Raw genomic sequence first — 15180 nt, 5'->3', positions numbered from 1 at the left:
CGCGCGCTCTCTACCACGCACGCTCTATCTCTCCCTCTCTATCTCGCTCTCCCTATCTCGCGCGCTCTCTATCACGCACACTCTATCTCGCTCTCGCTATCACACTCTCTCTATCAAGCTCTCTGTATCTGGCTCCTCTATCGCACTCTACCTATCTCGCTCTCTCTATCACGCTCTCCCTATCTCGCTCTCCCTATCTCGCTCTCCCTATCTCGCTCTCCCTATCTCGCTCTCCCTATCTCGCTCTCCCTATCTCGCTCTCCCTATCTCGCTCTCCCTATCTCGCTCTCACTTTCTCGCTCTCTCTATCTCGCTCTCCCTATCTCGCGCTCTCTATCTCGCTCTTTCTATCTCGCGCTCTCTATTTCGCTCTCTCTATCTTGCTCTCCCTATCTCGCTCTCTCTATCTCGCTCTCTCTAGCTCGGTCTCTCTATCTCACTCTCTGTAACTCACTCTCTCTATCTCGCTCGCTCCATCTCGCCCGCTCCATCTCGCTCTCTCTATCTCGCTCTCTCTCTCTATCGTGCTCTCTCTATCTCGCTCTGTCTATTGCGCTCTCTATCTCGCTCTCTATCGCGCTCTCTCTATCTTGCTGTCTATCGCACTCTCTATCTCGCTCTCTCTATCTCGCTCTCTCTATCTCGCTCGCCCTATCCCGCTCTCCCTATCCCGCTCTCCCTATCCCGCTCTCCCTATCTCGCTCTCCCTATCTCGCTCTCCCTATCTCGCTCCCCCTATCTCGCTCTCTCTATCTCGCTCTCCCTATCTTGCTCTCTCTAGCTCGCTCTCAATCGTGCTCTCTCTCTCTTGCTCTCTATCACAATCTCACTTTCTTGCTCTATCTATCTCGCTCTCTATATCTCGCTCTCCCTATCTCGCTCTCCCCATCTCGCTCTCTCTAGCTCGCTCTCACTTTCTCGCTCTCTCTGTCTCGCTCTCACTATCTCCCTCTCTCTATCTCGCTCTCTCTATCTCGCTCTCTCTATATCGCTCTCTCTATATCGCTCTCTCTATCTCACTCTCTGTAACTCGCTCGCTCCATCTCGCTCGCTCCATCTCGCTCTCTCTATCTCGCTCTCCCTATATCGCTCTCTCTATCTCACTCTCTGTAACTCGCTCGTTCCATCTCGGTCGCACCATCTTGCTCTCTCTATCTCGCTCTCTCTGTCTCGCTCTCTCTATCTCGATCTCTCTAGCTCGGTTTCTCTATCTCGCTCTCCCTATCTCGCTCTCTCTATCGAGCTCTCTCTATCTTGCTCTCGCTATCTCGCTCTCTCTAGCTCGCTCTCACTTTCTCGCTCTCTCTATCTCGCTCTCCCTATCTCACTCTCTCTATCTCACTCTCCCTATCTCACGCTCTCTATCTCTCTCTCTCTAACTCGCTCTCCCTATCTCGCGCTCTCTATCTCACTCTCTCTATCATGCTCTCTCTAGCTCACTCTCTCTAGCTCGCTCTCAAGCTTGCTCTCTCAATCGTGCTCTCTCTATCTCACTCTGTGTATCGCGCTATCGCGCTCTCTATCGCGCTCTCTCTATCTTGCTCTCTATTGCGCTCTCTCTATCTTGCTCTCTATCTCGCTCTCTCTATCACGCTCTCTCTATCTCGCTCTCCCTATCACGCTCGCTCTATCTCACTCTCTCTATCTCGCTCTCTCTATCTCACACTGTCTCTATCTTGGACTCTCTATCTCGCTCTATCACGCTCCCTCTATCAAGCTCTCTCTATCACGCTCTCCTTATCCCGCTCTCCCTATACCGCTCTCCCAATCCCGCTCTCCCTATCTCGCTCTCCCTGTCGCGCTCTCTCTATCTCGCTCTCCCTATCTCACTCTCTCTATCTCGCTCTCTCTATCTCGCTCTCCCTGTCTCGCTCTCCCTGTCGCGCTCTCTCTATCTCGCTCTCCCTATCTCACTCTCTCTATCTTGCTCTCCCTATCCCGCTCTCCCTATCCCGCTCTCCCTATCCTGCTCTCCCTATCTCGCTCTCCCTGTCGCGCTCTCTCTATCTCGCTCTCTCTATCTCGCTCTCCCTATCTCGCTCTCCCTATCTCACTCTGTCTATCTCGCTCTCTCTATCTCGCTCTCTCTATCTCGCTCTCTCTATCTCGCTCTCCCTATCTCGCTCTCCCTGTCGCGCTCTCTCTATCTCGCTCTCCCTATCTCACTCTCTCTATCTCGCTCTCTCTATCTCGCTCTCCCTATCTCGCTCTCCCTGTCGTGCTCTCTCTTTCTCGCTCTCCCTATCTCACTCTCTCTATCTCGCTCTCTCTATCTCGCTCTCTCTATCTCGCTCTGTCTATCGCGCTCTCTCTATCTCGCTCTCTATCGCGCTCTCCCTATCTCGCTCTCCCTATCTCGCTCTCTCTATCTTGCTCTCCCTATCCCGCTCTCCCTATCCCGCTCTCCCTATCCTGCTCTCCCTATCTCGCTCTCCCTGTCGCGCTCTCTCTATCTCGCTCTCTCTATCTCGCTCTCCCTATCTCGCTCTCCCTATCTCACTCTGTCTATCTCGCTCTCTCTATCTCGCTCTCTCTATCTCGCTCTCTTTCTATCTCGCTCTCACTGTCTCGCTTTCCCTGTTGCGCTCTCGCTCTTTCGTGCTCACTATCTTGCTCTCTCTCTTTCGCTCTCTCTATCTCACTCTCTCAAACTCGCTCTTCCTCGCTCTCTCTCCATCTCGATCTCGCTCTTCCTCACTCACCATCTCGCTCTCACTATCACGCTCTCTCTATCTCGCTCTCTCTCCATTTTACTCTCTCTATCAAACTCTCTGTCTCGCTGTCTCTCGGTCTCTCTCTCCATCTTGCTCTTTCTATTGCACTCTCTCTATGGCGCACTCTCTATCACACTCTCTCTATCACACTGGCTCTATCTCGCTCCCTCTATCTCGCACTCTCTACCTCGCTCTCTCAAACTTGATCTCTCAATCTCGCTCGTTCTCTCTATCATGCTCTCTCTCTCTATCGTGCTCTCTCTATCTCGCTCTCTATCATGCTCTCTCTATCTCGCTCTCTATCGCGCTCTCTCTATCTTGCTCTCTATCGCACTCTCTCTATCCCGTTCTCTCTATCTCGCTCGCCCTATCCCGCTCTCCCTATCCCGCTCTCCCTATCCCGCTCTCCCTATTTCGCTCTCCCTATCTCGCTCCCTCTATCTCGCTCTCCCTATCTCGCTCTCTCCAGCTCGTTCTCAATCGCGCTCTCTCTATCTTGCTCTCTATCGCGTTCTCACTATCTCGCTCTCTATCGCGCATTCTCTATCTTGCTCTCTATCGCATTCTCTCTATCTCGCTCTCTCTATCTCGCTCTCCCTATCTCGCTCTCCCTATCTCACTCTGTCTATCTCGCTCTCTCTATCTCGCTCTCTCTATCTCGCTCTCTCTATCTCGCTCTCCCTATCTCGCTCTCCCTGTCGCGCTCTCTCTATCTCGCTCTCCCTATCTCGCTCTCTCTATCTCGCTCTCTCTATCTCGCTCTCTCTATCTCGCTCTCCCTATCTCGCTCTCCCTGTCGTGCTCTCTCTTTCTCGCTCTCCCTATCTCACTCTCTCTATCTCGCTCTCTCTATCTCGCTCTCTCTATCTCGCTCTGTCTATCGCGCTCTCTCTATCTCGCTCTCTATCGCGCTCTCCCTATCTCGCTCTCCCTATCTCGCTCTCTCTATCTTGCTCTCCCTATCCCGCTCTCCCTATCCCGCTCTCCCTATCCTGCTCTCCCTATCTCGCTCTCCCTGTCGCGCTCTCTCTATCTCGCTCTCTCTATCTCGCTCTCCCTATCTCGCTCTCCCTATCTCACTCTGTCTATCTCGCTCTCTCTATCTCGCTCTCTCTATCTCGCTCTCTTTCTATCTCGCTCTCACTGTCTCGCTTTCACTGTTGCGCTCTCGCTCTTTCGTGCTCACTATCTTGCTCTCTCTCTTTCGCTCTCTCTATCTCACTCTCTCAATCTCGCTCTTCCTCGCTCTCTCTCCATCTCGATCTCGCTCTTCCTCGCTCACCATCTCGCTCTCACTATCACGCTCTCTCTATCTCGCTCTCTCTCCATTTTACTCTCTCTATCAAACTCTCTGTCTCGCTGTCTCTCGGTCTCTCTCTCCATCTTGCTCTTTCTATTGCACTCTCTCTATGGCGCACTCTCTATCACACTCTCTCTATCACACTGGCTCTATCTCGCTCCCTCTATCTCGCACTCTCTATCTCGCTCTCTCAAACTTGATCTCTCAATCTCGCTCGTTCTCTCTATCATGCTCTCTCTCTCTATCGTGCTCTCTCTATCTCGCTCTCTATCATGCTCTCTCTATCTCGCTCTCTATCGCGCTCTCTCTATCTTGCTCTCTATCGCACTCTCTCTATCCCGTTCTCTCTATCTCGCTCGCCCTATCCCGCTCTCCCTATCCCGCTCTCCCTATTTCGCTCTCCCTATCTCGCTCCCTCTATCTCGCTCTCCCTATCTCGCTCTCTCCAGCTCGTTCTCAATCGCGCTCTCTCTATCTTGCTCTCTATCGCGTTCTCACTATCTCGCTCTCTATCGCGCATTCTCTATCTTGCTCTCTATCGCATTCTCTCTATCTCGCTCTCTCTATCTCGCTCTCTCTATCTCGCTCTCTCTATCGCGCTGTCCCTATCTTGCTCTCTCTATCTCGCTCTCTCTATCACGCTATCCCTATCCTACTCTCCCTATACCGCTTTCCCTATCCCGCTTTCCCTATCACGCTCTCCCTATCGCGCTCTCTCTATCGCGCTCTCTCTGTCTCACTCTCTCTATCTCGCGCTCTCTATCTCGCTCTCTCTATCTCGCTCTCCCTATCTCGCTCTCTCTATCTCGCTCTCTCTATCGCGCTCTCTCTATCATGCTCTCTCTCTCTCGTGCTCTCTCTATCTCGCTCTCTCTATCTCGCTCTCTCTATCACGCTCTTTCTATCTCGCTCTCTCTATTTATCTCTCTCTATCTCGCTCTTTCTATCTCGTTCTCACTGTCTCACTTTCCCTGTCGCGCTCTCGCTCTTTCGTGCTCACTATCTTGCTCTCTCTCTTTCGCTCTCTCTATCTCACTCTCTCAATCTCGCTCTTCCTCGCTCTCTCTCCATCTCGATCTCGCTCTTCCTTGCTCACCATCTCGCTCTCACTATCACGCTCTCTCTAACTCGCTCTCTCTCCATTTTGCTCTCTCTATCAAACTCTCTGTCTCGCTGTCCCTCGGTCTCTCTCTCCATCTTGCTCGTTCTATTGCACTCTCTCTATCGCGCACTCTCTATCACACTCTCTCTATCACACTCGCTCTATCTCGCTCCCTCTATCTCGCACTCTCTATCTCGCTCTCTCAAACTTGCTCTCTCAATCTCGCTCGTTCTCTCTATCATGCTCTCACTCTCTATCGTGCTCTCTCTATCTCGCTCTCTATCATGCTCTCTCTATCTCGCTCTCTATCGCGCTCTCTCTATCTTGCTCTCTATCGCACTCTCTCTATCCCGTTCTCTCTATCTCGCTCGCCCTATCCCGCTCTCCCTATCCCGCTCTCTCTATTTCGCTCTCCCTATCTCGCTCTCTCTATCTCGCTCTCCCTATCTCGCTCTCTCTATCGCGCTGTCCCTATCTTGCTCTCTCTATCTCGCTCTCTCTATCACGCTATCCCTATCCTACTCTCCCTATACCGCTTTCCCTATCCCGCTTTCCCTATCACGCTCTCCCGATCGCGCTCTCTCTATCGCGCTCTCTCTGTCTCACTCTCTCTATCTCGCGCTCTCTATCTCGCTCTCTCTATCTCGCTCTCTCTATCTCGCTCTCCCTATCTCGCTCTCTCTATCTCGCTCTCTCTATCGCGCTCTCTCTATCATGCTCTCTCTCTCTCTCTCGTGCTCTCTCTATTTCGCTCTCTCTATCTCACTCTCTCTATCTTGCGCTCTCGATCTCGCTCTCTCTATCTCGCTCTCCCTATCTCGCTCTCTCTATCTCGCTCTCTCTATCGCGCTCTCTCTATCATGCTCTCTCTCTCTCGTGCTCTCTCTATCTCGCTCTCTCTATCTCGCTCTCTCTATCACGCTCTTCTATCTCGCTCTCTCTATTTATCTCTCTCTATCTCGCTCTTTCTATCTCGTTCTCACTGTCTCACTTTCCCTGTCGCGCTCTCGCTCTTTCGTGCTCACTATCTTGCTCTCTCTCTTTCGCTCTCTCTAACTCACTCTCTCAATCTCGCTCTTCCTCGCTCTCTCTCCATCTCGATCTCGCTCTTCCTTGCTCACCATCTCGCTCTCACTATCACGCTCTCTCTATCTCGCTCTCTCTCCATTTTGCTCTCTCTATCAAACTCTCTGTCTCGCTGTCCCTCGGTCTCTCTCCTCATCTTGCTCTTTCTATTGCACTCTCTCTATCGCACACTCTCTATCACACTCTCTCTATCACACTCTCTCTATCACACTCTCTCTATCACACTCTCTCTATCACACTCGCTCTATCTCGCTCCCTCTATCTCGCACTCTCTATCTCGCTCTCTCAAACTTGCTCTCTCAATCTCGCTCGTTCTCTCTATCATGCTCTCTCTCTCTATCGTGCTCTCTCTATCTCGCTCTCTATCATGCTCTCTCTATCTCACTCTCTATCGCGCTCTCTCTATCTTGCTCTCTATCGCACTCTCTCTATCCCGTTCTCTCTATCTCGCTCGCCCTATCCCGCTCTCCCTATCCCGCTCTCCCTATTTCGCTCTCCCTATCTCGCTCCCTCTATCTCGCTCTCCCTATCTCGCTCTCTCCAGCTCGTTCTCAATCGCGCTCTCTATCTTGCTCTCTATCGCGTTCTCACTATCTCGCTCTCTATCGCGCATTCTCTATCTTGCTCTCTATCGCATTCTCTATATCTCGCTCTCTCTATCTCGCTCTCCCTATCTCGCTCTCTCTATCGCGCTGTCCCTATCTTGCTCTCTCTATCTCGCTCTCTCTATCACGCTATCCCTATCCTACTCTCCCTATACCGCTTTCCCTATCCCGCTTTCCCTATCACGCTCTCCCTATCGCGCTCTCTCAACGCGCTCTCTCTGTCTCACTCTCTCTAGCTCGCGCTCTCTATCTCTCTCTCTCTATCTCGCTCTCCCTATCTCGCTCTCTCTATCTCGCTCTCTCTATCGCGCTCTCTCTATCATGCTCTCTCTCTCTCGTGCTCTCTCTATCTCGCTCTCTCTATCTCGCTCTCTCTATCACGCTCTTTCTATCTCGCTCTCTCTATTTATCTCTCTCTATCTCGCTCTTTCTATCTCGCTCTCACTGTCTCACTTTCCCTGTCGCGCTCTCGCTCTTTCGTGCTCACTATCTTGCTCTCTCTCTTTCGCTCTCTCTATCTCACTCTCTCAATCTCGCTCTTCCTCGCTCTCTCTCCATCTCGATCTCGCTCTTCCTTGCTCACCATCTCTATCTCACTATCACGCTCTCTCTATCTCGCTCTCTCTCCATTTTGCTCTCTCTATCAAACTCTCTGTCTCGCTGTCCCTCGGTCTCTCTCTCCATCTTGCTCTTTCTATTGCACTCTCTCTATCGCGCACTCTCTATCACACTCTCTCTATCACACTCGCTCTATCTCGCTCCCTCTATCTCGCACTCTCTATCTCGCTCTCTCAAACTTGCTCTCTCAATCTCGCTCGTTCTCTCTATCATGCTCTCTCTCTCTATCGTGCTCTCTCTATCTCGCTCTCTATCATGCTCTCTCTATCTCGCTCTCTATCGCGCTCTCTCTATCTTGCTCTCTATCGCACTCTCTCTATCCCGTTCTCTCTATCTCGCTCGCCCTATCCCGCTCTCCCTATCCCGCTCTCCCTATTTCGCTCTCCCTATCTCGCTCCCTCTATCTCGCTCTCCCTATCTCGCTCTCTCCAGCTCGTTCTCAATCGCGCTCTCTCTATCTTGCTCTCTATCGCGTTCTCACTATCTCGCTCTCTATCGCGCATTCTCTATCTTGCTCTCTATCGCATTCCCTCTATCTCGCTCTCTCTATCTCGCTCTCCCTATCTCGCTCTCTCTATCGCGCTGTCCCAATCTTGCTCTCTCTATCTCGCTCTCTCTATCACGCTATCCCTATCCTACTCTCCCTATACCGCTTTCCCTATCCCGCTTTCCCTATCACGCTCTCCCTATCGCGCTCTCTCTATCGCGCTCTCTCTGTCTCACTCTCTCTATCTCGCGCTCTCTATCTCGCTCTCTCTATCTCGCTCTCCCTATCTCGCGCTCTCTATCTCGCTCTCTCTATCGCCCCCTCTCTATCATGCTCTCTCTCTCTCGTGCTCTCTATTTCTCGCTCTATCTATCTCACTCTCTCAATCTCGCTCTTCCTCGCGCTCTCTCCATCTCGATCTCGCTCTTCCTTGCTCACCATCTCGCTCTCACTATCACGCTCTCTCTATCTCGCTCTCTCTCCATTTTGCTCTCTCTATCAAACTCTCTGTCTCGCTGTCCCTCGGACTCTCTCTCCATCTTGCTCTTTCTATTGCACTCTCTCTATCGCGCACTCTCTATCACACTCTCTCTATCACACTCGCTCTATCTCGCTCCCTCTATCTCGCTCTCTCAAACTTGTTCTCTCAATCTCGCTCGTTCTCTCTATCATGCTCTCTATCGTGCTCTCTCTATCTTGCTCTCTATCATGCTCTCTCTATCTCGCTCTCTATCGCGCTCTCTCTATCTTGCTCTCTATCGCACTCTCTCTATCCCGTTCTCTCTATCTCGCTCGCCCTATCCCGCTCTCCCTATCCCGCTCTCCCTATTTCGCTCTCCCTATCTCGCTCCCTCTATCTCGCTCTCCCTATCTCGCTCTCTCCAGCTCGTTCTCAATCGCGCTCTCTCTATCTTGCTCTCTATCGTGTTCTCACTATCTCGCTCTCTATCGCGCATTCTCTATCTTGCTCTCTATCGCATTCTCTCTATCTCGCTCTCCCTATCTCGCTCTCTCTATCGCGCTGTCCCTATCTTGCTCTCTCTATCTCGCTCTCTCTATCACGCTATCCCTATCCTACTCTCCCTATACCGCTTTCCCTATCCCGCTTTCCCTATCACGCTCTCCCTATCGCGCTCTCTCTATCGCGCTCTCTCTGTCTCACTCTCTCTATCTCGCGCTCTCTATCTCGCTCTCTCTATCTCGCTCTCCCTATCTCGCTCTCTCTATCTCGCTCTCTCTATCGCGCTCTCTCTATCATGCTCTCTCTCTCTCTCGTGCTCTCTCTATCTCGCTCTCTCTATCTCGCTCTCTCTATCACGCTCTTTCTATCTCGCTCTCTCTATTTATCTCTCTCTATCTCGCTCTTTCTATCTCGCTCTCACTGTCTCACTTTCCCTGTCGCGCTCTCGCTCTTTCGTGCTCACTATCTTGCTCTCTCTCTTTCGCTCTCTCTATCTCACTCTCTCAATCTCGCTCTTCCTCGCTCTCTCTCCATCTCGATCTCGCTCTTCCTTGCTCACCATCTCGCTCTCACTATCACGCTCTCTCTATCTCGCTCTCTCTCCATTTTGCTCTCTCTATCAAACTCTCTGTCTCGCTGTCCCTCGGTCTCTCTCTCCATCTTGCTCTTTCTATTGCACTCTCTCTATCGCGCACTCTCTATCACACTCTCTCTATCGCACTCGCTCTATCTCGCTCCCTCTATCTCGCACTCTCTATCTCGCTCTCTCAAACTTGCTCTCTCAATCTCGCTCGTTCTCTCTATCATGCTCTCTCTCTCTATCGTGCTCTCTCTATCTCGCTCTCTATCATGCTTTCTCTATCTCGCTCACGCTATCCCGCTCTCTCCAGCTCGCTCTCACTTTCTCGCTCTCTCTATCTCGCTCTCCCTATCTCACTCTCTCTATCTCACTCTCCCTATCTCACGCTCTCTATCTCTCTCTCTCTATCTCGCTCTCCCTTTCTCGCGCTCTCTATCTCACTCTCTCTATCATGCTCTCTCTAGCTCACTCTCTCTAGCTCGCTCTCTCAAGCTTGCTCTCTCAATAGAGCTCTCTCTTTCTCACTCTGTGTATCGCGCTATCGCGCTCTCTATCGCGCTCTCTCTCTCTTGCTCTCTATTGCGCTCTCTCTATCTTGGTCTCTATCACGCTCTCTCTATCTCGCTCTCTCTATCACGCTCTCTCTATCTCGCTCTCCCTATCCCGCTCGCTCTATCTCACACTCTCTATCTCGCTCTCTCTATCTCACACTGTCTCTATCTTGGACTCTCTATCTCGCTCCCTCTATCAAGCTCTCTCTATCACGCTCTCCTTATCCCGCTCTCCCTACCCCGCTCTCCCTATACCGCTCTCCCTATCCCGCTCTCCCTATCTCGCTCTCCCTGTCGCGCTCTCTCTATCTCGCTCTCCCTATCTCACTCTCTCTATCTCGCTCTCTCTATCTCGCTCTCCCTATCTCGCTCTCCCTGTCGCGCTCTCTCTATCTCGCTCTCTCTATCTCGCTCTCCCTATCTCACTCTCTCTATCTCGCTCCCCCTATCCCGCTCTCCCTATCCCGCCCTCCCTATCCCGCTCTCCCTATCCTGCTCTCCCTGTCGCGCTCTCTCTATCTCGCTCTCCCTATCTCACTCTCTCTATCTCGCTCTCTCTATCTCGCTCTCCCTATCTCGCTCTCCCTATCGCGCTCTCTCTATCTCGCTCACTCTATCTCGCTCTCCCTATCTCACTCTGTCTATCTCGCTCTCTCTATCTCGCTCTCCCTATCTCGCTCTCCCTGTCACGCTCTCTCTATCTCGCTCTCCCTATCTCACTCTCTCTATCTCGCTCTCTCTATCTCGCTCTCTCTATCTCGCTCTCCCTATCTCGCTCTCCCTGTCGCGCTCTCTCTTTCTCGCTCTCCCTATCTCACTCTCTCTATCTCGCTCTCTCTATCTCGCTCTCTATATATCGCTCTCCCTATCTCGCTCTCCCCGTCTTGCTCTCTCTAGCTCGCTCTCTCTATCTCGCTCTCTCTATCTCGCTCTCTCTATCTCGCGCTCTCTATCTCACTCTCTCTATCTCGCTCTCTCTATCTCGCTCTCTCTATCTCGCTCTCTCTATCTCGCGCTCTCTATCTCACTCTATCTCGCTCTCTCTATCTCGCTCTCTCTATCTCGCTCTCTCTATCTCGCTCTCTCTATCTCGCTCTCTCTATCTCGTGCTCTCTATCTCGCGCTCTCTATCTCGCTCTCTCTATATCGCTCTCTCTATATCGCTCTCTCTATCTCGCGCTCTGTAACTCGCTCGCTCCATCTCGCTCGCTCCATCTCGCTCGCTCCTTCTCGCTCTCTCTATCGCGCTCTCTCTATCTCGCTCTCTCTATCTCGCTCTCTCTATCTCGCTCTCTCTATCTCGCTCTCTCTATCGCGCTCTCTCTATTTCGCTCCCTCTATCTCGCACTTTCTATCTCGCTCTCTCAATCTTGCTCTCTCAATCTCGCTCGTTCTGTCTATCATGCTCTCGCTCTCTATCGTGCTCTCTCTATCTCGCTCTGTCTATCGCGCTCTCTCTATCTCGCTCTCTATCGCGCTCTCTCTATCTTGCTCTCTATCGCACTCTCTCTATCTCGCTCTCTCTATCTCGCTCGCCCGATCCCGCTCTCCCTATCCCGTTCTCCCTATCCCGCTCTCCCTATCTCGCTCTCCCTATCTCGCTCGCTCTATCTCGCTCTCCCTATCCCGCTCTCCCTATCCCGCTCTCCCTATGTCGCTCGCTCTATCTCGCTCTCCCTATCTCGCTCTCGCTAACTCGCTCTCCCTATCTCGCTCTCCCTATCTCGCTCTCCCTATCTCGCGCGCTCTCTCTATCTTGCTCTTTCTATCTCGCTCTCTCTATCACGCTATCCCTATCCTGCTCTCCATATCCCGCTCTCCCTATCTCGCTCTCCCTATCCCGCTCTCCCTATCTCGCTCTCTCTATCTCGCTCTCTATCTCGCTTTGTCTATCACGCTCTCCCTATCGCGCTCTCTCTATCGCGCTCTCTCTATCTCGCTCTCTTTATCTCGCTCTATCTCGCGCTCTCTATCGCGCTCTCTCTATCGCGCTCTCTCTGTCTCACTCTCTCTATCTCGCGCTCTCTATCTCGCTCTCCCTATCTCGCTCTCTCTATCTCGCTCCCTCTATCGCGCTCTCTCTATAACGCTCTTTCTATCTCGCTCTCTCTATTTATCTCTCTCTATCTCGCTCTTTCTATCTCGCTCTCACTGTCTCGCTTTCCCTGTCGCGCTCTCGCTCTTTCGTGCTCACTATCTTGCTCTCTCTCTTTCGCTCTATCTATCTCACTCTCTCAATCTCGCTCTTCCTCGCTCTCTCTCCATCTCGATCTCGCTCTTCCTCGCTCACCATCTCGCTCTCACTATCATGCTCTCTCTATCTCGCTCTCTCTCCATTTTGCTCTCTCTATCAAACTCTCTGTCTCGCTGTCCCTCGGTCTCTCTCTCCATCTTGCTCTTTCTATTGCACTCTCTCTATCGCGCACTCTCTATCACACTCTCTCTATCACACTCGCTCTATCTCGCTCCCTCTATCTCGCACTCTCTATCTCGCTCTCTCAATCTTGCTTCTCTATCGCGCTCTCTCTATCGCGCTCTCTCTATCTCGCTCTCTTTATCTCGCTCTATCTCGCGCTCTCTATCGCGCTCTCTCTATCGCGCTCTCTCTGTCTCACTCTCTCTATCTCGCGCTCTCTATCTCGCTCTCTCTATCTCGCTCTCCCTATCTCGCTCTCTCTATCTCGCTCTCTCTATCGCGCTCTCTCTATCATGCTCTCTCTCTCTCGCGCTCTCTCTATCTCGCTCTCTCTATCTCGTGCTCTCTATCGCGCTCTCTCTATCGCGCTCTCTCTATCGGGCTCTCTCTATCTCGCGCTCTCTATCTCGCGCTCTCTATCTCGCGCTCTCTATCTCGCTCTCCCTATCTCGCTCTCTCTATCTCGCTCTCTCAATCGTGCTCTCTCTATCGCGCTCTCGCTGTCTCGCTCTCTCTATCTCGCACTCTCTCTATCTCGCGCTCTCTCTATCTCACGCTCTCTCTATCTCGCTCGCTCTAGCTCGGTTTCTCTATCTCGCTCTCGCTATCTCACTCTCTCGCTCTCTCAAGCTCGGTCTCTCTATCGCGCTCTCTCTATCGCGCTCTCTCTATTGCGCTCTCTCTATCTCGCTATCTCTATCTCGCTCTCTCTATCGCGCTCTCTCTGTCGCGCCCTCTCTATCGCGCTCTCTCTATCTCGCTCTCTCTATCTCGCTCTCTCTATCTTGCGCTCTCTGTCTCGCTCTCTCTATCTCGCTCTCTCTATCTCACTCTCTCAAGCTCGGTCTCTCCATCGCGTTCGCGCTCTCTCTATCGCGCTCTCTCGATCGCGCTCTCTCTATCGCGCTCTCTCTATCGCGCTCTCTCTATCGCGCTCTCTCTATCTCGCGCTCTCTCTATCTCGCGCTCTCTATCTCGCTCTCTCTATCTTGCTCTCCCTATCTCGCTCTCTCTAGCTCGGTCTCTCTATCTCGCTCTCACTATCTCGTTCTCTCTATCTCGCTCTCTCTATCTCCCTCTCTCTATCTCCCTCTCTCTATCTCCCTCTCTATCTTGCTCCCTCTCTCTCTCTCACACCCCCCTCCCTCTGTCTGTGTCACACCCTCGGACACTCATTCTCCTCCACACTCGGTCCCTCCCACTGCCGTTACCTCCTTCATATCCTCATAGAAGAGGAAGAGAATCCGATGTTTGTCCTGCGCTTCCCACCATCCCTTCACATGGTCGTACCAGGAACCCCAGCTCACTGAAACAGAGCAAGAACAGGCACAGTAAGATCCCACCGAGTATCTGCCTGTTCCCAAAGACAAAAACAGGGACAGTGTAGAGGGAGCTTTACTCTGTATCTAACCCCGTGCTGTACCTGTCCTGGGAGTGTGTGATGGGGACAGTGTAGAGGGAGCTTTACTCTGTATCTAACCCCGTACTGTACCTGTCCTGGGAGTGTGTGATGGGGACAGTGTAGAGGGAGCTTTACTCTGTATCTAACCCCGTACTGTACCTGTCCTGGGAGTGTTTGATGGGGACAGTGTCAAGGCGAGCTTTACTCTGTATCTAACCCCGTGCTGTACATGTCCTGGGAGTGTTTGATGCGGACAGTGTAGAGGGAGCTTTACTCTGTATCTAACCCCGTGCTGTACCTGTCCTGGGAGTATTTGATGGGGACAGTGCACAGGGAGCTTTACTCTGTATCTAACCCCGTACTGTACCTGTCCTGGGAGTGTTTGATGGGGACAGTGTAGAGGGAGCTTTACTCTCTACCTAACCCCGTGCTGTACCTGTCCTGGGAGTGTTTGATGGGGACAGTGTAGAGGGAGCTTTACTCTGTCTCTAACCCCGTACTGTACCTGTCCTGGGAGTGTTTGATGGGGACAGTGTAGAGGGAGCTTTACTCTGTACCTAACCCCGTGCTGTACCTGTCCTGGGAGTGTTTGATGGGGACAGTGTAGAGGGAGCTTTACTCTGTATCTAACCCCGTTCTGTACCTGTCCTGGGAATGTTTGATGCTCAGTTTGGGGAATGTTGATGTGCGGAAGAATCTCACCTTGTCCATGCAGGAATTTCTCGAAGAACTCCGGCCAGTTTCCCGGTTCCGGCATTTCTTTGTCCATCAGATGGAAATGAAAGTACGACACAAGATTATCTTTGGCATTTCGAGTGACCACAATGGTCTGGGAAGAGGAAGCACAAATCCATTAGGAATCCTCACTCTTCCCTCTTGTCTTAGTGAGTGGGGAATCGAGGGAGTCCCAGAGTTTGGAGCCTGAGGAAGGGGATGTGATGATATCATGGTTGTGTTGTAATTCACTGACTGACCACTAGGAGTCTCATTAGTATATAAGTGAATGTTAGAGTCAGATGACCTCAGACTGACTAGGGAGCTGGGAGAGAGGTTGCTTGTGCATGGTCTTACTGTTATTCATCTGTTGTTTTGTATATATTTGACCTCAGCCAATGTTAATAAATCATTTATAGCTTTAGCAACAAGTGTTCTTGTAATATAAACCAGCCATCCTACAAGGACATTACATGGTACCAGGTTTGGATGGTATTAAACGCTGTGAGAAAACGATAACATCATCGAGTGAAGCCTGCATCGCGGTCCACAGAGATTTTGAGATTTTGCAGACTTCAAGAATGAACCACGTGGAGTCGCTGAAGCTACGAATGTCTGCAATTGCCTGGTCACGGCAACTGGCG

The 15180-nt window shown here is 51.7% G+C and overlaps 1 protein-coding gene across 1 annotated transcript in view; it reads right to left on the bottom strand.

The window, feature by feature from the left end:
• LOC140407028 (sulfotransferase 1C1-like) overlaps window positions 1-14726 on the bottom strand; it is a 33248-nt gene extending 18522 nt beyond the window's left edge. The window contains exons 1-2 of the mRNA XM_072494810.1: window positions 14525-14726; window positions 13632-13726 (exon numbers count right to left, since the gene is read on the bottom strand). Coding sequence (XP_072350911.1) covers window positions 13632-13726; window positions 14525-14591 — 162 coding nt within the window. The 5' untranslated portion in view covers window positions 14592-14726. The remainder of the gene's footprint in view (window positions 1-13631; window positions 13727-14524) is intronic.
• Between the last annotated feature and the right edge of the window lie 454 nt (window positions 14727-15180).

Source organism: Scyliorhinus torazame, unplaced genomic scaffold (assembly GCF_047496885.1).
Source record: "Scyliorhinus torazame isolate Kashiwa2021f unplaced genomic scaffold, sScyTor2.1 scaffold_1115, whole genome shotgun sequence".
NCBI classification, from domain to species: domain Eukaryota; kingdom Metazoa; phylum Chordata; class Chondrichthyes; order Carcharhiniformes; family Scyliorhinidae; genus Scyliorhinus; species Scyliorhinus torazame.
The sequence above is the reverse complement of the archived record's forward strand: the minus strand, read 5'-3'. Positions and strand labels throughout refer to the sequence as shown.